This window comes from Anopheles ziemanni, chromosome 3, assembly GCF_943734765.1.
Source record: "Anopheles ziemanni chromosome 3, idAnoZiCoDA_A2_x.2, whole genome shotgun sequence".
Classification (NCBI taxonomy): domain Eukaryota; kingdom Metazoa; phylum Arthropoda; class Insecta; order Diptera; family Culicidae; genus Anopheles; species Anopheles ziemanni.
Genome location: NC_080706.1, coordinates 47,812,577 through 47,833,925, shown reverse-complemented (window position 1 = coordinate 47,833,925; position 21,349 = coordinate 47,812,577). Strand labels below are relative to the sequence as shown.

The following is a 21,349-nucleotide window of genomic DNA, read 5'->3' as shown; positions in this document are numbered from 1 at the left end:
AATGATGACCCCTTTGGAAGAACGAAACCATCCTCCAGATTTCGTCATACACAATGAAAAGGGACACATCGAACGAGCCTCCTCAAATTGCCGTGCCCTTCCTTACCAAAGAGAGGTTAGAAAAAACATGACTCATGCATTGTAGGAAGAAAAAAAAACCATTATGCCATCTTGATTCAGAGTGCCAACTTCGCATATGAATTGAAAATGGCAAGAATGGAGCGGCTTTTTCAGCACCTTGAACTTCACTTGAGAAAAATTAGCCGACGAAAAAAGAGGATCAACAGGTTGATGAGGTTAGGTTTCCAACTTACTTGGTAGATGATGATTTATCAGCACAAAACATTACACGTAGCGCTGGCACAGTATAACACCCCACACTTTTGATCGGCGTGAAACTTTTTTATCAAATTCTGGAAGTTAAATCTTTTCTTTTTTCACTTGACACGGAAGCACATGGAATTGCGACTGATCACTTGAAACACAAAACGCAGAATGAATAGACCGGCAAACGAGAAGAGGCTTGCAAGCGCAAATCGTTTCTGCTGTGTTGTAGTGATGGGGGGGAAAGGCTCTGGAACTGTAGGCTTCTCAAAACTGACAGTTCCGAAGTAGGTTCGCCCATGCAATAGAAGATAATACACTTGTGGTAAATCATAACTTAGATTTTTACCACTTTTTCTCTGTAAATATAATGCTGAAATTGTTATGGTTACTTTATATTACCAAAATATAGTTTGGAGGCATTAGCTCCGATCATGTGGCGGAGTCATTGATGCGCTCCGGAGCGCCTACCTTTACAGTGTTGCCATCGTGCGAAACAAAAAATCCAGCAGTTCTATAAGTTACCGGTTTGAGAATACCGGTAAAAAGGATATTTTACAAAACCTCAATTTTGAAAATTTTTTTAAATGAAAATTCCCTCCAATTTTCCACTTTAACTATCACTCATCTTTTTAAATTTTAGGTAAAGTATTGAAACTTTACGGAGTTGATAATACAACCGGGATCTTTTTGGAGTAGAGGTCATTGAAACGGTAAGCCAATTTTTCCCGGTCTCTACACGGATTGGATGTTTGGTGCACCCTATGCAAATCGTGACCCGGTTGGTTATCTGTGAAAACTACTAGAAAAACTAGTAAAGATGGTCAAAATGTAGTATCAAACTATAGAAACATTCATGAGTCTTGAGTAGACCATTCATTTAAGGGGTCATTTGTCAAAATCGATTCAGGAACTAACAAGTTGTTGGCAAATTGGCATTTTAAGCCTAAATTGCAAATCAAGCTACCTTTATCTTTTTACCGTAAAGTGCTATCTCTTTCTCACGCATGGTTTTACTTTCCACAAAGTTGTGAACCGCTTGTCAGTTCGCATTCGACAGCGGTTAGGAGAGGATCGCCGCGTTCGTTTTCACTGCTGACTGTGTGTGTTTGTGTATTTATGTGCATCAGTGATTTTTCTATGTTGTGTTTGCAAGGCTCACGGCGATGGGGCAGAGGTGAAGTGTTTTAAAGAATGGTGCAACGACGACGCAATGCAACCGTGCATCGAAGAGCATCGATGTGCGAATGTGAGCTCATGATGGTGTCGGAGTAGGAGTGACGAAAAGGAAAAGAAAGAAGCAATAGCAAAGCAAAAGCAATAACAAAAGTCCCACAAACAAGTGGGATGTTCGTCGTTCCCGCGCCCGTGCAGTGACAAAGTGACGAGAAGTACAACAAAATTGTAGCTTACAGCGCGTAAAATCAACGAAACGACAAAGTATCCTTCAGCAAAATGACGGTCTGGAGCCGATTACCTTCCAACTTGCTCGCTATCGGTAGGTGGATGATTATTTATTTACATCAATCTTTTTTTTCCGCGATGCTTTCAGCGGGACGAAGTGTGGTGGTTGTTACACGGTACCTACATCCTCGAAGGGTGGTAGTCAGAAGGGAAGCAGTGCCACTCGTGTGTCGGTAAACAAGCGTAACAACACCGGAAAGAGCCTGCGGATTTAAAAATCGAACCCATCGGTGAAAGCAAATTGGCTTACCCCAAGCCATGGAGGGCGTGAGGGCACCGATAGGAAATCTCGTTCCGTCAAACCAGGGATCAAATTTTGGTTACCATTTCTGTGCGTGAAACGTGGGGTGGAAACGGACGCAGGGCTTGGTAAAAATATACGCAACAAATCTCGCACAAACATTGTGCCAATTCTACCAACGCTAGGCAGGGGATCTTGTCGAGAGAAGCATACGCGGAGAAGAATATAATAAGGCGTGGTAATAATGGGTGATGATCGCGCTCGGTACGATATGCTATAAAACTACACCATACACCCTTCGTCATGACGCACACCTATGCTGGCGTAGGCATGTTTTTTTTTCGTGAATTTCAAGTTTTCAAACGCGATCGATTGATTGAGCGATCGTCGATCTCTGGTGTTCGCTCGCGGAACATTCTGGGCGCCATGCGATCGCAATGGACCAACCTTTGACGTCGACTACATCGATGAAATCACTCCACGCTAATATATTACTGCGAACCAAACAAGTATTCCTTGAAGCCATTCCGCTAATTATCGCCGGTGCTGTGGTGTGGAAGGGGGTCTGCTGGGTTGGGAGATGCAAGTTTATTTATTTCGCCAGTATCTTGCGTTTCTTCCACAGCCATCCGCGATACGCGCAATTTGCACTTACTAGCTGAGCCAACTGCGATGACCGGGTTTTCCGGTGGCACACATGCTGCTAGTACAACCTTTTATTACGCGCCTACTACCATCAAAGGTACGCCGACACCTCTCAGTATGCGTCCCGGCGCGAGATGTCACCTGAATAACTGGGTGTGTACAACAGCTCGCGGATGCGTTGGGTTTCTGTTCGTTTTTACGATCCACACAAGCGCCTACTAAAACGGTGGATTGTGGGTATCGAAACATGCAGCGCAATCACAAACCCCGCGGATACACACCACGCCTGCTACGATGTGCGTGTGTGCTCGCGCACGGTTATGCGCGGATGTGTTTGTCTCTTTGCGCGACTATATCGACGACCAAGCCACGGGGACGCACACGCGACGCGACGCGAGCATCCGCGAAGGCCTACGGGAAGCACATACAAATAGCCATCGTTTGGAGCCACCCCGCAACGACGGGAAACATTCCCCCGGAGCCCGATCGCCTAGAACAGGTTTACATGACGTTGTTGCTGCACCATCGAGGGAAGATACATTCCTTTCGCCTACTGAGATCATCTTCTTTTGTTTGTAAACAAAGCCCAACCCAGTCCATCCCAGGGCCTCTCGATAAACGGCTTAACTTGTTCGTACTTTGATTTTTCGTAACTATTTTGTACATCGGTGGCATCGGGCTGGAATTAGTGGTTTATATATTCAACTGGCGTAAATACTTCCGTGGGAACTTCGAACGACATCTAATCTCACTCCCCTCCAACGGATTCGGCTTGAGTTTTTCGTAGATTTCGTATATTGGAGTGTCCCAAAGGACGACGACAAAGCAGAAGCGTCGATAATTGAACAGAGATCCTTTTTCCCACCTCTCGCCCTTCGCTTTTCGTCGCCTTCTTCCCGAAAGTCTACCACCCTCTATGGCTGGGAATATATCGGCTAAACAGCTGGATGCAAGCGGTCCCGCTGGTTGTTCAAGGATTTTCGTGGAAATCCGCTGGAAGGAACGCCCGTTGGGTTGTGTGGCGGTGCCTTCAGTTTGGCAGAGGAAGCGAAAGTCATGTCGTTTGTCTGGTGGTAAGGTTGATTTCGGTTCTTTCGCCGGCAAGGTCAGGCCTAAATCAAGCAAATTTTTTTAAGGTAAACCATTTGTCGACGCTGGAGGTATTTCAGAGCATTGGCATTTAAAGAGTCGACCCTTTCGGCATTCTCCTTATTGCTTAGTTTCTTGTGTTTATGTAGGATTTGGAATGTTTTTTTTATTCAACGGGAATGAATAATGAATCTCAAAACCAAGCAATTTAAATTGCAATGATACCAATAAACAATCGCATTTCTGTTCTTCTTCTCGTAAAACTTTTCAGTACTTTTACATAAACTGATTTGTGCTCGGAACGTTAAACATGTTTTAATGTTTCTCGTTTTCCTGGCTATAAGCTTTCTGGTGCACTGTTAACGAACAATCAAAGATCAGCATCAAACGCTTAAATTGTAATAAAATATCCTTTTTCATAGGAATTCCGAACTTGCCACGTTATTTGAGTAAAAAGTGAATTTCAACGTCAGCAGAAAAAAGTGATAAATTTGAGCGAAAAAATAATGTGTATAAGATGCAATAAATAAATGTGTTTCTGGTCTATTAACGTTGTTCTGACTCGTTGACCACCCACATCGTAATTGCTCGTGTGCCTGATAATTTGGCTAATTTAATATGGTATTTTGATAATCAAAATTCGTATGGTAGATGTTTTTCGTGCGTAGCCCTCATGTGGACTATTTCTCGTAATGGCGCATGGCAACGCTCAAGAAATATTTGCACACTTTTCAAAACATTGTTGAAATTTGGAACCAAGTAATAAATCACTGTTTGATAACAGTTTTTTTTCTATCCACTAGTCAGCCCAAGAGCTTTTGGTTAAGTTCTTTTTGATGTACTGCTCAAGAAGCACACATTTTCAGCCCATTGAAATGTCAAGTTTAATTGAATTATTAAAACATTCCACAGCCTGGGCATCTCTCCCACATAGGGCTCAGTGTTGTCGCGGTGCTTGTCCATCAACGCATCATTTGACGGTGCTGCAGCACTTTTTTCATTTATTATTAGTTTCAGTCTCATTTAAGTGTCTTTTCCTTTTCGTCGTTCTGCTTTTTTTTCTCTGTTTAAAGTGCTCACGCTTGGTCGCATCACGATCCGCGGACTTCGGTTCTAGAATTCTCTCGATTTATGCTTTATGAAGCATTTAACTACGTTGTCCCCGCTCTGCGCCCTCTTATCACCTCAGCCCGCTCACACCCATCTGCCCACGTTTGGCCCGCCCCTCCCGAAAGCGTACAATGATTGTCGAATGATCCGTCTCGGGCGGGTTCATCTTTCGGCTCATACTCATTGATGAAGATGCACATTCCAAGCGCAGGAAGAGAAAAAAAACGACAACGATCATTTCATGGAATCTCGTACAACTCCGGCGCTTATCGCTAGACGCGGGCGAAAGAATTTGTCAGCAGAATATGTATACCAGCTCTTCCCTTTGTCGGTGATGGACAAGATGATGGAGGCCATGAGAAAAGCATTAACAAACATGTTGATGACATACGGAACTGTTTGTTTAGTGAAACATTGGTAAGAGCGCTTAAAACGACGAAGAAAAAGGAACGGATCGTCCTGTCATCAGATCATTACCCTCCCCGGGTGATTAGTCAGGCATAATCGCGCCGAACTGTGTCTGTGGTTGGATTGAACTGCAGTGACCTTTCTCCCGGGAAATGAAGCTTTTAATGATGTGGTGAATTGTGGTGAATCAAACTTTTCTACAGTGAAATTTCTTGAGCGAGGTATGGTTAAAAACCAATAACTTTTAGAGCCAGAGCTCCAGCAAATCAAGATTAAGCTATCCTAGATTAATTCTTTTAAAATTGAATCATGTTTTTAAAAATTCAAACCAGTAGCAGTGATGCACTGTGACTCACTTTGTGTGGGTTTCTTGTAACGATAAAAACCGCAAAGCGATTCCTTCGTCGAGTCGTCGATGAATCATTCGTCTTTTCCGAGCGACATTCCAAATGATTTCGATGTTTGGTGATTTTTCGTTGTTGTTACTAATAAGATATTTTTTATTTAAATGGTTAAGAATAGATTGTTGTTTTGTTCACCGCTTTTTTTCTACTGTGTCGAAATCACGGTTATTCACACTCCATTAAATTTATGTAAGTGGAACAACTTCTACGGTCCACGGTGTTTGTCATGATAACGATTATCATCTGTGTATGCCCTGAATCTATACTGTCACCCGCTAGAATCTCCTCGAAGATGATTGCCAAAAGATGGGCGGATGCTGAAGAAATGGTTGGGAAAAAAATCACCTTTTATGCTGCAAAAAAGGGCCTTCGTTTGAGAGGTAGCTTCCAGAAGCATTCTCCTATCAGCTTTTCGAGCGCTTATCACTACGATTACCGGGCAATCTTTCGTATTTAAAATTTGTTTATTCACAAACATGTTTGAAGTTCGATCCTAGTAACGGCCTCCGGCGATGCAACAAATCCCAGCAAGTTGATTTGTTTGACAAGAAACCATGCCAACCGTAGTTACATTAAAATGTCACCAATTGTCAACAAAGCCATGTTTACAACCGTTCCATAGCAACGATAGGTTGCTGGAAAAAACTAGCAAAAAATGTATGTATCGAGCCAAAAATGTATGTACATGTTATTAAGCGGAGTATAATATTTGTTTTTTAAATCAAATATTCATCACGATTATCATCACTATCAGACTTAAGGCTTTTCGTTAATTGGTTTAAATAGGCACACCGATACTTCATGCTCTATTTTCAATTAAACACAATAATTTACAAACCATACCCACCCCATCATCTCACTGTTCCGATGTGTGAAACCTTGTAAATTAATAAATTCTGTCCGGGTCCCGGCGTTGCGGGTTGCGCATCCGCCGAACGGGGCCATCTGTTGCATTTATGATTTATTGGCTCAATTTTCTGCACCCACCCTTCACACACACAGAAACAATTGTTTTTTTTTTGCGACCCCTTATGTCCATAGGCGCCCAATTCGTCAGAGGCGAACGTTCATTTTGGCAGGGAGGAAAATTGCAGGGCGTGCGTGTTGCTTTTCGGCTGGGAACAACGAACTCCCCGACGAGTCGGTTTCTGCTGATGAAGCAATATTCGGCACGAACTTGATGCAGCAGTCAGTTGAGGTTGGGAATTAGGCACTCAACTGCACCTCGGGTCGTAAAGTAGCGCGGTGGTGCATTTCCATTTTGTGGCGCCTCGCCGTTGATGAACCTTGGCCGCACGACTGTTCCCGCGAACTATATTTGCACTGGAATATTGCATCGAGCCATCGGCGGATTTTTGCTTCCCGCCACGCCATTCCTCCTCCTCCGTCTAGTGTGTGGGAAGGTCGCTCGATTGCAAATGATTGCGTTGTGCAGGAAAGAATGAACTTAAACCCAATTCCCACAATACACTGAAATCGAAAGTCTGCACCTTTGTTGTGCGGGGGTCCTACCACGGTAGGAAAGTGTGCACCTTTTCCCTTATGATAAGTCAGCAAACAGTAGTGATTTCATATTGAAGGTCTTCCCCAGCCGGAGTCGGTTGTCCAACGCAACACTGAAGTCATTCATCTATGACCCACTAGTGGCGACTCTCCGACGTGCTTCTTGCAGCTTCGTTGTTTCTTATGATGATGAATCAGTGCTCGATGAACTTGAATTTGAAACACGAATGGACATAAAAAAAAGAAAAACAACCAAGCATGAAACATTCACGTGTCCCATTTCACCATCACCACCAAGAGTTTTGACCTTAATTCGCCATTTGGCCGTCTTTCACTGTCTTGAAGGAGAGAACCTATCATTCTTTGTGGTCATCCAAGAAAACATTCACATTCGGATATGGAACTTTCTGAATTTAGCACAATTATTAGCTGACCTTTGGACGACGATGATTGTTGGTTTTGCCGCCATGCGGGACGAGAAAGCTGACTTCTTTTGACTTGATCGATGATCATTTCTTTCATCCAGTAATTAATTATATTTGTTTTGTTATCTAAGATTTTCTGGGCTAAATGTATTCATATCACTGTGCGTACTTTGGATTTGTTTTTATGTATGTTTTTAGATAAAAGAAAATACTTATTTAGGCAATAGATTTTTTTTTAAATTTTTTATACAGAATAAAACTTATATTTTTGTTTTTCCACAGCACTACAAATCTAAACTTATCATCAAATGCGCTGGCCCTTTTTTGTGCTATCGAATGTATCAAGAATGATTGTTTTATTTAAAAAAAAATTATAAAATGCTATCCAGAGCAACACCCGGTAGCCCTTTTCGACAAGTTCGATAGAAAAGTTCCCGAAAGGCAACCCCGGTGTGTGGCGCTCTTATCTTCCATTGGCAAACAGCGATGGTGTGTTGATGGTGTGCCGTACGCTCTCCTGCACACACGTATTGATAATGTCCAGTATGCAATCTTTCTGGCCTAGATAAGATAAGATGTATGCTTCGACGTTTCGTTCTACCGTTCCGCAAAATGTCTCAACGGAACCTATCGATGCGATTTGTCAAATGCGGCCACAAAAACAGACTACAATGCACTCGCCCAAGAAGAGCCACTTTTTTATCAGGTCTTTTTTTTTTTGGTTATTCGAGGCATGATCTTGTTTGTATTTGACTGCAAATATTTGTAGAATCGAATTTTTGAATCAGAACTCGTTGAAAAAACAAATTTTATCACCCGTCCATGGCGAGTTCTTCTAGCGATCAGATGGTTTCCAAAACGAAAAACCATTTCTAAAAATGTCACCACGTTACCATTGATTATGTGTGTGTATTCCAGGGTCCGGCGATGATGCGTTCAAGCGTAGATCAATTGATCCAATTGACGGTTGGGTTCTTATTAACGCGGGAAATCGTTTCATGCAGCTCTGTTCATGCAACCCATCTTTCCGTACTGCATCTTCTTCCGGCGCTCGGTTCGATTTGAAGTTTCAATTAAATAATCGCCATCCTCCAGCGCCTTATTCGATGATGACGCCATGGTTTTCATTTGCATTGCTCTTGGTAGCGCTATCGAGCGTTTGGAAAAACATTGGATTTTCTTTCACGATGCAGTGCAAATACCATCAATCCGTACCTCTGCTCCGCATCTTGTGCTGTGCCGGTTCCGGCTCCTTCGCAGTGCTGATTTCGCAATATTAATCACCCCCTCAATCATTACCACCACACAATGGAACTACGTATGGCGGCGAGTTATTTGGCGATTGTTTGGATTGTGTAATACTGCCGAACCACGAGTGTGTGTTTATTACTTCTTGTCAAGTTTTCTTTTTACCGCTATTTTAAAGTGGTTAAAATCGAACGAAATCACCCCGCGCTGGGTTGGGTAAACACGTGGTACAGCACGTGTAATGACCGGACAATTAATTTGAGCTACTATTTTATGTGATTCATTCCTGCCTATTTTGTCATAGTGTTATTTAATTTTTCCTGAGATTTGTTTTCGAATCCTAAAACCATTTGTTTGCAAGTCAGTTGCAGTTTTTGCTTTGTCTATTTGCAATATTCTGCCGGGCTAGTTTAATTTTAAATTTAATTTAAATCCCCGGGCGGGGATTAACTGTTAGAGTTAATCAGTTAAGAATTAGCAAATTATTCATCCCCTTTTCTTCGCAAACTTGTTTAACGACTTTGTTAATGCTATTGAGTAGTATATTAAACATCTTAAGAAATGATTACATTTTACTGCCATAACAAAATTATGCCAAAACAAGTTCATCCAACGTGTTTTACATTTCATTATCTTATGAGAATATGCTTCTTTTACCCTCTTTGTTATCAGGACAGTGCCCACTATCGTTTAAACTAACAAACTTTTCCTCTAAAAACTTAAATGTTGTCTATTCTAAAGTAGAATTTGAATGAAAAATCTCTGCTTTTAAGCTGCATTGAAAATTTTAAACATGCCCTCGAATTCGTAAAAAAGCGAAAGAAACTTTATCTTTCAGCACCTATAGCGCTCAGTTTGTTTAGATTCTCTCCTCGGACGGGTTTATTGTTAACGAAAACTCGATCGTCTATGGAAAACTCGAGCGAATGAGAATAGAAAAGCACTAATCAAGCGCAGATTTTCCGCCATCTGGTAGGGAAGGAAAAAATAGGAAAACCCGTTGTTGGCGTTCGAATCAATTGAAGGAGCGGTGTGTTAACGGCATCCAAAACCCCGCACATATTGGTTCGTTCTGGCCGGCCAGTAATCGAATCGAACCTCAAACTATAGCACCATTAAAACGGACAAAGCACCAAGGAACGTGCCCGATGATAGGCACAGGTTTTCCCCCCCGAAGGCGAGTGGTGGAAGCAAGGCGAGTGGCGGGGACGCAGCTTCCTGTGTGTAATATATGGATGGGTGTGGAGTGGAAGTCTTCGGGCGGCATATCAGTATCGACCCGGCATGAATGAACCGACGCAACATGGCAGCATGTCAATGGCCCCGCACGCATCAAATCCGGGCACCGGAACCCCGGTTCCAGCATCTACCCCTCATCTCTGTGCGGTTCGCTTGTAATCATCTGCACCAAGAACCTCATCGACGCACATGTGTTGGGCAGCTTGCGAGTGTGTTTCCTTTCCGCCCGCTTGGTTTGCTATCGGAACAAACTTGCGCACGTTGCATTTCTTGTCGATGGATGTTTCGCTTCGTACAGCAGAATGCAACAAGTTGTGTGCCCTCGCTCGCTCGTTTTCCGTTTATTCCGTTCCAAAAAGGCGCACCAGCCGGCGACCCATATCTTGCTGCCGGGTTTTCCCAACGTGTGTGTGTATGTAGATGCATTTGCGCATTCAGTTCGGAGAGGCAGGGAATGAGAAAAGATACTTTATATGCAACCACGTGTTGCGTTGCATTTTGTTTTCGTTCCGGTGCCGAGCGCTGGGGGAATGTTGCACCCCAAACCCGGAATTCGATCGGTCGGTTTTCATCATGTCAAAAATGTAAACTCAACACGGTTGGACGCGGTATGAAGTCTTCGGCATTTTTGGTGGGCGTCCAATTTTTCGGCCGCTTTTTCCCGTGGTAGGAAAATAAATCCCACCAGCCTTTCCGATGGATGGAAGCAAACAAAGCCGATGTGATCATCTGACGTTGCGGATCCATATTATGCGATCACCGTGCGTTATGAAATAGTATTGATCGAATATCTTGCTACCTTTCTCTTGTTTGGTATTTTCGGTGCTGCAACAGCGTTTTTCCACCATAACCACATTCATTTCGGTACCGAACCGGACACGCGTCGCGTTGGAGTGAGAATCACGTACCAATAATTTAATAACGTCAGTTTGAGGAAAATGGCGATTGGACGAAAATGGCAACGAAACGCATCGGACCCGAGTGGATGATTGTGTACGAAATATTCGGCTTCCGGTTCGACCGGACGAAAATGTTGTAGGTTTCCAGTTTTTCCGGTCCTGCAAGTCACAGTCACGGCTGGAATTGGGCTTGCCAATTGACTTCAAGCGGACAGGCGCCATCCAACCATTCGTTCCAAACTCGAAAGAGATGATTTTGCATTGATTCATATCTGCCATATCCGCCCTTTTCCCTTCCAGGACAATGGGCGAAAGAAAAAACCTTCACTTCCGTGCGCGGGGAAAACATGTAGCCGGGTTCGCAATAAAGAAGCTCGCCTCGGAAACGTTTGCATCGGTTGTGGCAAACAAGCGATGACGATGAACGAAAAGTGCCATAGAAGTCACTCTTGACTCATTCATGCCCGCCAGACACGGGGTCCTCACACAACGTTGAAGGACGGAGAAGGAAAGAAAAAAATACAATCCGGACACTTTTCATAAAACCCAAAAACCTGTTGACGACATTCGCCTGGCTACATACAGGCGGCATAGCATAGATAGACGAGAGGTTCGCCTTTATTGCATTCAGGTCATCGTGTTCGCTCATGGTGGACTTTCCAAACCCAGACTTTGGTAGCAGTTTCTTCTCCCTTTTGCAATCCTTCTTCCTCCAGACGTCTTCCCGTCTATGACAGTGTTTTTTTTTGTTTTAACATATGCAGCAAACTCTGGCGCGCAAAACGTTCCCCTCGATTCCGGGGGCTGTTAATTAATTTGTGTTAAGTTGCTAAAACGGAGGCACGCCATCCACCGACAGGCGGACAACCGGCATCCGGAGGCCGCAGCCGACAGCTGAACAACAGTTTCAGTTGTTGCATTCCACCGAATTAACGCGGACTTGCTTGCTTGCTTGCGTTCCTAACTTTTCATGCTATCGTTATGTATCTTTCCCGTATTTTTTTTTTGCGCCATCAAAATCAAGTCAAGAAGACTCACGGGTTTCACGCCACTGTTGTGTAGCACATTTGTCATTCGCGCATCGGAACGAAGTCGCTCTTACATTTCTCCAGCTCCGTCGAATATGTTATCCTTCCGCCGGATGATGAAAGACGCCTCTCTGTGTGTAAGGTGGCGGTAGAGAGGGCTCCTCAAGAGGTTTGGGCAGACAGTCTAACATGAGCACCAATTTTGACCGCCGAGAAATGGTGGTGCAAACATGAATTTCTATGCTCTGTAAGTCTGGCGTTGGATCATAGAGAATCACTATCGATGAATTAATACGGATCTCAGTGCTTGATTCGTCACTCAAGTCCAAAATGAATAGCGGGATATTTCGTTGGACTAGATAAAGCTACTACCCCTACAGCCTAACAAAAAGCCCACAAGCAAAACCGGAATGATCAATTCGGTATGCCGCGTGACGAAGCTCTTACGATGCGCCACTGCGTACTTTATGGTGACGACGATGACTCACGACGTTGAAATAAAAAACCTGACCCCCGGGCGTTGGGTGGTTGGATTAAGGAAGGCGACCAACACGCCGCCACCTTATCGATGGTCGCTGTTCCAAAGCTAACGCTAGTCGGCTCTTATCTATATATTTTAGCACATAATTTGAGTAATCTGTTTCCTTAAAAGACAACAGCTTCCGGAGTATCGACATGATAACCACTCCATAGGCCTACGCTACAGCATAGACAACCTTCATCCCCATTTGTTTGCTATGACTTCAACAGTGTGTTGTTTTGCAATGAATGCTAGTTTTATTATTCTCGCTAAGATTTGTTCATTGTGATTGTGATGACGATCTTCCTTCTAAACTCTACCATGTCTCTATTCCTGGCCAACGTTTGACGCATACAGTTGCTAGTCATTCGCGTCTGCTGATTTGTGTGTGTGTGTGTGTGTGTGCCGAGCGGCCACTAAATGCAGGGTGTGCAACAACGGGCCTTGTGGTGGGAAATCATTATCTAAACGGTTGCAAATTGCATCTTGCTAAACGTTGTACCGCACAAGGAAAAGGCGAACGTTTTGCATAACTCCAAATCGAAGTAATGCAACCTCTGCGACCATTTTCTTCAATATTTTGTAAGATTGTAAAGGGTAATGTGTATTGTGTGAAAGCGTAGATATGATACACATGTAATAACAACATATATTATATCATCTGACAGTTTTGTAGAGATTAACAACGGTGGCGTTTCGTATCAGGTGCTATATTTGCTTACATTCGATAAGTGCTCCGTTGAAAAATGGATGTTTAACCATCGGGGAAAAAAGCCTAGGGTTGATAAAACCATTAACCCGTTTGTGTTTACACTTCGGATTCCCTTGGAGTGCGACAGTCCGCCAATTAAAGCCCACGAAGGGCGTTGTCTGCTTCAACAGTCACCCCATCATTCGCGCCTCGTCGATACGCTGTTGTGGCCTTCCTTCGCGTGTAGCTTACTCCCACCCCCCCCCCCCTCCTCCCCCTCTCTATCTCTCCACTTCACTTTTCATCACTATAGGTCGGGTTCTGGTTCGGTTGGTTGCCACGTCTGGGAAGACGGCACTTTATTATTATTATTTCTTAGTGATACCGCAAGGTCTGACCGTGCTTTTTTCTCTTCTTCCGTTCACGCTATCGCTCTCGCTGGCCATGCTTTTTATGATTTGTTTAGTTTTTTTTTTTTGCACTACGAGTTCGACTCGTGATATGGCTTGATGTTATCAATATCCACAACAACCCCTCCCAACGGTGAGGTACACAACTACTTGTACTACCTGCTGTGTATTACTACAACTACTGGTGTGGTGCTGTGCGCCTAGTAAGTCCTTCATGCTTGCGCATCTTACTGACGGCGAACGAGACTCTAAAGGGAGCTCAAAACTCCACATTCATCCCCAGTCGCGCCATCGTTCGCCAATCTTCTCACTGATCGCTCCCCGACGAAGGTTGTCCCTTAAAGGCGTTGGCCTCCCGTTCGGGTGACAAAGAAGTCGTGGTGGTGTGTGGGTGTGACGCACCCTCTCCGTGGGGTGGTTCACATTTTCCAACTCCATGGGTTTGCCTGCGCTGTGTGCATCGCCACAACAATCGGCCGACCAGCATATAACGCGATTGTGTCGCGCACGGTTTGTTTTGAGATAGTGTTGTGCCCGTCGTTTTTCGGATGCGCCATGTTGTTTTATGTGCTTCGTTGGATACCAAAATACAGCATGGATGTGTGTTTGTACACACCCTCTGCGAAGGGTTTAGGCCGACTACATCCAGCTGACAGAGAACCACCCGCTCAAGGGTGTTTGGAACACCTTTACAATTTTGGGGGTGGTAGTTTCTAAAGGTTTCCGCAAGTACTCACTTGCCCAACGCCCGCCGGTGGTACTCGGGTGTCTCAACCTGGAGGTGATCCGATCCACAAGTAGCCGAAAATCGTTCAATCCACTGGGAACGGTTTGTTCTGGCTCGTTGGCTAGGGTACCGGGCCTGTTTACCAAACATAAATATGCCAATAACGTTTACCTATCCCGAATGAAGTGGCTCGGCCGAACGGACCTCGTGATGGTATCTCGCCGAAGAATGCTGAGGGTATCTGTGTGGGGGAATGGAAGGCACACGGACACATCACCTTCACAGGTTGGCTTATAAGCCGTTCGGCTTGGGTCCCGGCATAAAGTTCGGCGACTGAGATACAGAGGCAGGTATAGATAGATTAAAATGAAAATGAGCCCGCTTCGAACTTATTATCAGTTTTCCGCAGTTCGCACGGTGGGGAACCTTGGATGATTGGAGGTTTGTGTGCGTGTGTATTCCTAAGGAAGCAACATTCTTACCGCGTGGTAAAACTTTCCAGATTGTTGCTACTACTGCTGCGGAGTTTGTAGAGTGTTGGTTCATTTAATTAATTTAATCGGCTCATTATCAGCTCTTGAAAGTGCGTTGAAGTTAGTCACTACTACCAACACACACACACACGCACTTGTAAAACTAGGAGGTTGTAACAGCTAGTAAGCAAGATTAGATGAAATATTGAGCGAATTTTTATGTATGACTTATGTTTCCCAGTACATATTTAAGTTTTTTTAGTCAAGTTTACCTTGCTTGTTTTATTACTTTGCTGGAATGGTTATGTGTATGATGTTTCCTAAAATCTAATAATGCTTACTTATTGAAGCGCAATTTCTATGATCACAAACAATAATTTATTAAGAAAAATTCAATAATATTATCGGTTTTACTCAAACACGTAATTTCTCTTTTCAATAGAGTTCAATTCTACGTATGATTTCAAATTTGATAAAACTAAAAAAAGTTGCCTGATACACGTTTCAAATGGTAGTGAAGGTAGTATAGGTAGTGATACCAAAAATAGATTAATAATATATTGCATTCCAATGAAAAATCTTGTGATCTCTCAGAAGCATCCAGTGATTTGATCCGATGTAATAAATAATTATCCTATTGTGGTCGCCAAATAACATGGAGCAAAATTATTGCATAAAGCATAGCTGATAATGTATTGATCAAGCTAACCAGTCCACACCAATATGAAGTCTCTCGTTGTGTGTTTATTGCAAAATGCTTGAAAAAGTGATAGCTCTACCATAAAGTTTATGACGTCGTGTTTTTTTCTTAATTTTGGAGCTTATGCAGGTTATATTTATAAACCTTCATAAATGCAACATTGTGATGAATTTGAATTGGTTTAAAAATTGTTCGCAATTCTAAACTATCACGCAAACCTCCTTTCGCTACAAACTGGCAACACTAACATCAAAACTTCAGAGATGGTATTTCCGCACCGCTGCTCACGCTACCCTCTAATGCTAGTTAATTTCTCTGGTAACTTTGTTTTCATTTGAACAATGTAATCGTCATGACGCTGTATGGTGTAAGCATAAACAGTAATATTGTCCTACGCCCAGCACAGCCTTCTAAGAGCAGGCATGGGTGGGTCAGATTTATAAATAAATAAATAAATAAATAAATAAATAAATAATAACACCATTGCCAACAATCGCACTCAACTGTGAGTACGCATCAAAGCGAAACGACTATCAGTACCGACACTTCCGACACTTGTACCAATGTGGTGCTGATAGTTATTGTTCAAGAACATAATCATGTTTCGCTCCCTCTCTCCCGTCCCAAGGATGAAGCATCATTCAAGGGACCTCCCACCTCGCAAGGAGTGTCAGCATCTCAATAGTTGCTTCTCTCTTCTCGGGTAATATGATATTTTGCGTCCGGCGCTAAGGGTTTTGTACAGCCCTTATGGAACTGGTTGGCAAGTGATCGCTAACCGCAAGCACTCGACAAAAGCAATAACCATAAATGCTAAATACTGCCGGGAAGAGGGGCAAACAAGAAGCAACAAATCAATTCCAACCCGGAAAAATCATTGTGTGCGCCAGGTCCACGTAATGATGTAATCGACGATTACGTAAAGGCACATCTCTAGAGTCAGAACGTGGCGTATCGGGTCGGGGTAGACCCGTTCCCGTTCCCGCGGGGTTAGCAATCGATGCTAGATGCTGATGTTTTCCTTTTAAACGGCAAAAAACCCGCTTGGAAACGACCTTCGTCATGCGTATTTTTATTTGTTGCTAGTCTACCGTTTAATCTTCCATGGGATCCCATCGCTTCTACGGAGAGGTGGGTCCTAGGGGTGGGAAAATCGAGAGTAAACAATGGGATGAAGGTGAAGATTCTCCCACACGACTTCGGCACGGTGGCTTCCTCCGGATGGTTGATTTTCCTACATTTTTCACCCGTCGTTTACCGCCGCAACGACACACGCCGTCGTACGGTTTAACACGCTGGATTGGAAAACGAAACATGTGAATGTCGCCATTCTTTCCCTTTGTTTCGCCTGTCCCTTTGCCCTCGCCTTTCTAGGTCAACGCCGGTTACCGCCAGCGATCGGAACACACCGATCGTGAGCTGCTCGAGGGAATTTTCTCGTTTTCTTTCCCCGGTGTAAACCTTTCACTTTCGATCGCTGTAATGCCGTCCCACCGAGGGAGCAGAGGTTTTACTATCGCTGTCGTTTTTTTTTGCACGCGGTTTTTGATTCACCGTTCTTCGGATCGCTTTCATTTTGAAACCACTACACCAAGAACTCGCGCGAACCTTTTTCCCGACGGGAAAGCGAGCGCTCTGCGTATTTTATTTTGTAACAAGGTAAAATTGCTTCTATAAATCGATTTGTGATTGCTTTCTTCATCATTTCAGTGATGTTTTCTTTGCGAGCGGAAAGAATGGCGCATCGAAACGATGGATTCGTTGGTTTGATGAGGCATCATAATTGGATTTTAATTGCTCCATTTGCTGCTGTGCTCCAGCGTTCAGCGGGACGTTTCAATCGCCAAGGAAAAAGAAATCAGTTTCTCATTCTCCTCTGCCTCATCTCTAAGAATAGAAGCGACATGCTGCTCGAACGTAACACTTTTAGTATGAAATCAATTATTTAAAATGATCCATGACTTAAACACATCAATCAACATGTATCTTCTTTTACTATTGTTAGCAAACACCAAAGTAGAAAATAAATGCTAAACAATCATATCAAATAATCGAATTAAGTAATACGCGAACAAAGTTTGTTTACTAAGGCTAGTTTTTGCTACAATAATGTATTTTTTAAAGAGTTTGATTTTGTTCAGTTAACAGAAAACAAATATGAGAACGAGTTGGTGAGTCAAAATGTACGCAAAAATGTTGTTTTTTTCCAACAGGCTTCTGAACCGTGTTGAGGAATATGTGTTGCTTTCACTGATAAAATCTCAACTAAAACCTTTACCTTTAGCTACCTCTTTCTTACTCCACGTGTCGTCGGTTTTCACCCGGCTTCAGTATCCCCATCCGATGACCTTGGCTTGACCTTTAACCGGTCGCCGTCGGGCGTGATCATCAACTTCGTGGTCAGAAAATTGAACCGAATGTCACTTTCCGGGCCTGATTGGTGGAATAAAATGCGTTGCTCACTTTCGCCAAGCAAGGCCACGGTTTCAACGGTGCCTCCTAACGTGTTTGCCACCGTGTGTACACTTATGTCCGTTTTCGGAACGAGGGGGCGTCTATGGCTGCGAAGGCCCTGCAATCCGACTTCCTTGTACCGATCTTACGATTTTCCTTTATCGCAGAGCGTTCGCAGGGTCTTCGTCTGCGAACGTCGAACCGTAAATCAGTAGACCATTTGTTTGATTTCCATCGTTTCACCTGAACGTGTTTGCGCGCACGTGTGTGAATGCACAGACGGGCGACTGTTTTTTGAACACCCACCACTTTTTTCTATTGTTGTCTAATACACGTGTTTGTTCAGTCTGCGACTAGCGTTTTGCGCCCAATATTTTTTTCACCCCATTTACGGCTCGATCCAGTTCGATGGCGTCCTTAGAATGCGTCCGCAGTATTTTACGGTAGTATGAGGGGGGGGAATTCATATGGCGCACCGGTGAGCATAAACGGGCTCTCATACCGCGGCCATCGTTATACTTTCTCGGTTTCAGCATTTTGATCTCGGGCGCGCGGATGGGCTGGCGGTTCGCATAAAGAAAGGAAACCGCACAAAACCACCGTGATGCCAGAGAGTGAAGGAAAATGAAACAGAATGCGGTGACTTTCGCCAGTTTGCTAATTAAAATTTCGCGAGCGAAACTCAGCGGAAAGACAAATGTCATCATCTGCCGGTTTTGTGACGCGCGCCTTCGGGGCAGTGGACTTTCTTCGACCGAGCGCATAAATATCTTCCACATGCCACCCCTCCATCCGTCTTCGTTTCGGGTGGATTTGGGTGTGTGTTTCCTTTTGGACACGGTTTTGCTTCACGGGAGGAGGGTGTGTGGAATGGCCTGAGGCTCGTTGGTGGTTCAGCCACTCGTTTATTTATCTGCCCGTATTTGTGGGCAGATACCAAACTGCTCTAGATACCGTCGATGGTGGCGAATGTGTGTTTTGCCTCGTGAATGCGTCGCAGTTTTGTCATTCCGATTAATCAGCGCCGTGATATTTATTTCCGACGATGCGTTTTTCCTGCAAACGAATGAAAGTGCAGTTTCTTGAGTGAAAATTTGAAACCGATCGTTAAATGTTTGTCGATGACAAACCGTCACATCGTTTTCCTTTGCATTTTAATCTCCTTTGCATTATTGATAGTGGGGAGGGAGTGTAATATTACGATATAAAACGTCAGCATCTTATTAGTTAGTGTATATTGAACTTGATAATATGTTAGGCTAGTAATCTGTTATATGAAACATTGAATCGTTTATAACTTGTGGTTTTAAAAAACATAATTTTATATTTGCATCTCTGTTGTTCAGCTGATAAATTTCTCTAAATAGTTACATTGCATTGTTTATGTTTTGTTAATGTTGTAAATGTTATTTCAAATTTTCACTGTGTTATTTAGTCCCACTGAGCAAGCATGTATGGCATGGCAGATCCTTACCATACTTACATTGCAATCTTCAGTAAGCTATCGTGTCAACAACTTTTATGTATCTAGCCTCTTTAACCTTCTAAAAATAGCTATCTTTCGCCTAAAATATTAACTATCAGGCAAGTAATAGCGGGAAGCTTGGGTTGATAATTTTCTAAACGTACCCCATAAAAGAAACAATTCTTATCACAACAAAAGACAAACATAAACAACACAAGAGCTGAACCCTTCCTCTTTACTCGTATAGTCAAACCCTCCTTACCAGAGATGAGTCAATTCTCATGAAAAACTCGGCCACCGTGGTAGCGATGATAATAAAATAAGGCAGAAACAAACCTCTTCCACGGTTTATGATACGACTTATTACGTCCGGCAATGTTAAGGCGTAAACATTGATGATTCATTCGAAGTGTGCCAAGAAGAAGCTAAGAACTCTTTATCGTAGATAAATGGTTAACAATTTATGGAAGCCAATTTTTGGCGGGGACAGTAAATCAAACTCTTAACGAGCTTCCAGCAGTTCAGTGTTGTCTCACGGGATCATGCAATCACTTTTATTGCAATATTTTCTCGCCAAACAATCGTGCCTTTCTGTGCACGATCAGTGTTCTTGTCAATCTGGGGTTGACTTAAAAATCCAGCCTCCACCAGTTTCAACATCCCCCCCGGTGGGGGATGGGAAGGCCCGACTTGTTTGCCTTTGCACAAGTTCAACAGGCACTGGCATTGTGTGTTTGCTCTTGCTCATAATTATAATTCACTCCAGTGTTTGCACTACCTCGGCACGCTACCTTACCCAACTGCCGCCTCAATTCGTGCCCTTTTCACGATCCCTTCCATTCATCGTGCTTGTTCGAAGCCGAGCAGAACGAAGCCAGCAGGTTCCGCATAGAAGAGCGCCCGCCAGAAACCCGAATTCAATGAAACATAATTATAAACATTTCCTCCCGATGAAGTCCTTTCCTCCGTCGCTGGGTGTGCCACGGTGGAAAACGAAAAACGGAACGTCGTTAGTCCTCCGGGAAAGCAAACGAGACCTCCCCAACGCATGGTACGTACCGGGGAGCAGCCCGGTCTCTTGCCAACCCTACCAGCATAACGACGCTTGGTATGGGTTCATTATGCTTGCTACCGTGCGTTTTGTGATTTTCTCGCTGAGGGGGTCTTTTCATGAGGGCCAACATTTTGCCATCCGTCGGGGCGTCCTCCCATAATACATAAGGGCACTGATTTAGTTTGGTGCGGAAAATGTTGCACCGTGTCCTATGGGACTGCGAAGACTTTTCTTTTTAGGGTAAGAGGTACGCCAAGAGCTGTAATAGATTGTAATAGAGCCCATACTTGAGAATCTTCCCCCCTGTGTGTGCTTCAGAGCATCGCTGACAACACTCCGCATAGAAGGAATGAATTATAATAGCACAATTTTGTGAACCTCCTCGGGGATGGCTTTGGTTCCTTTTTCAACATTCAAGTCACACAAATTGGAACAAAATACTTGAACTGTCTCCTCCGGGCCACAGCAGTGAAACCCATCAGTTACGTATGCTATGGAGCAGAAGTGTCGTGCCATATCATAATGCAGCCATCCAGAAAATACTTGTCTCGGGCAGAAAGTGAAACAATCTCGTCGTGCAAAGTGTCAACCGGCGTTTGCATAAAAGGGCTGAAGAGAGCTGAAACGGATGTCGAACCGGAAAGGGCTATGGTTTGTAGCTTCCTTTCTTCTCCGATGTCATACGCAGTCCTGTGGAAAGGAAAATGGTTCACTGTGGACGTGGACGGGAAGCATAACTGGGCCAAATGCGGGTTTCTTTGGCCAAAGGTTGTGCTTGGTAGAAGTTGAATGTTTTCTCTACAGAAAACGCAATGACATGAGCAAGCA

General features: G+C 43.7%; 1 protein-coding gene across 1 annotated transcript in view; it reads left to right on the top strand.

Annotated features, from left to right (window-relative positions):
- Positions 1-1,779: 1,779 nt before the first annotated feature.
- Positions 1,780-21,349, top strand: part of LOC131284897 (dedicator of cytokinesis protein 2) — a 38,013-nt gene continuing 18,443 nt past the window's right edge. Inside the window, exon 1 of the mRNA XM_058313755.1 lies at positions 1,780-1,822. Coding sequence (XP_058169738.1) covers positions 1,780-1,822 — 43 coding nt within the window. The remainder of the gene's footprint in view (positions 1,823-21,349) is intronic.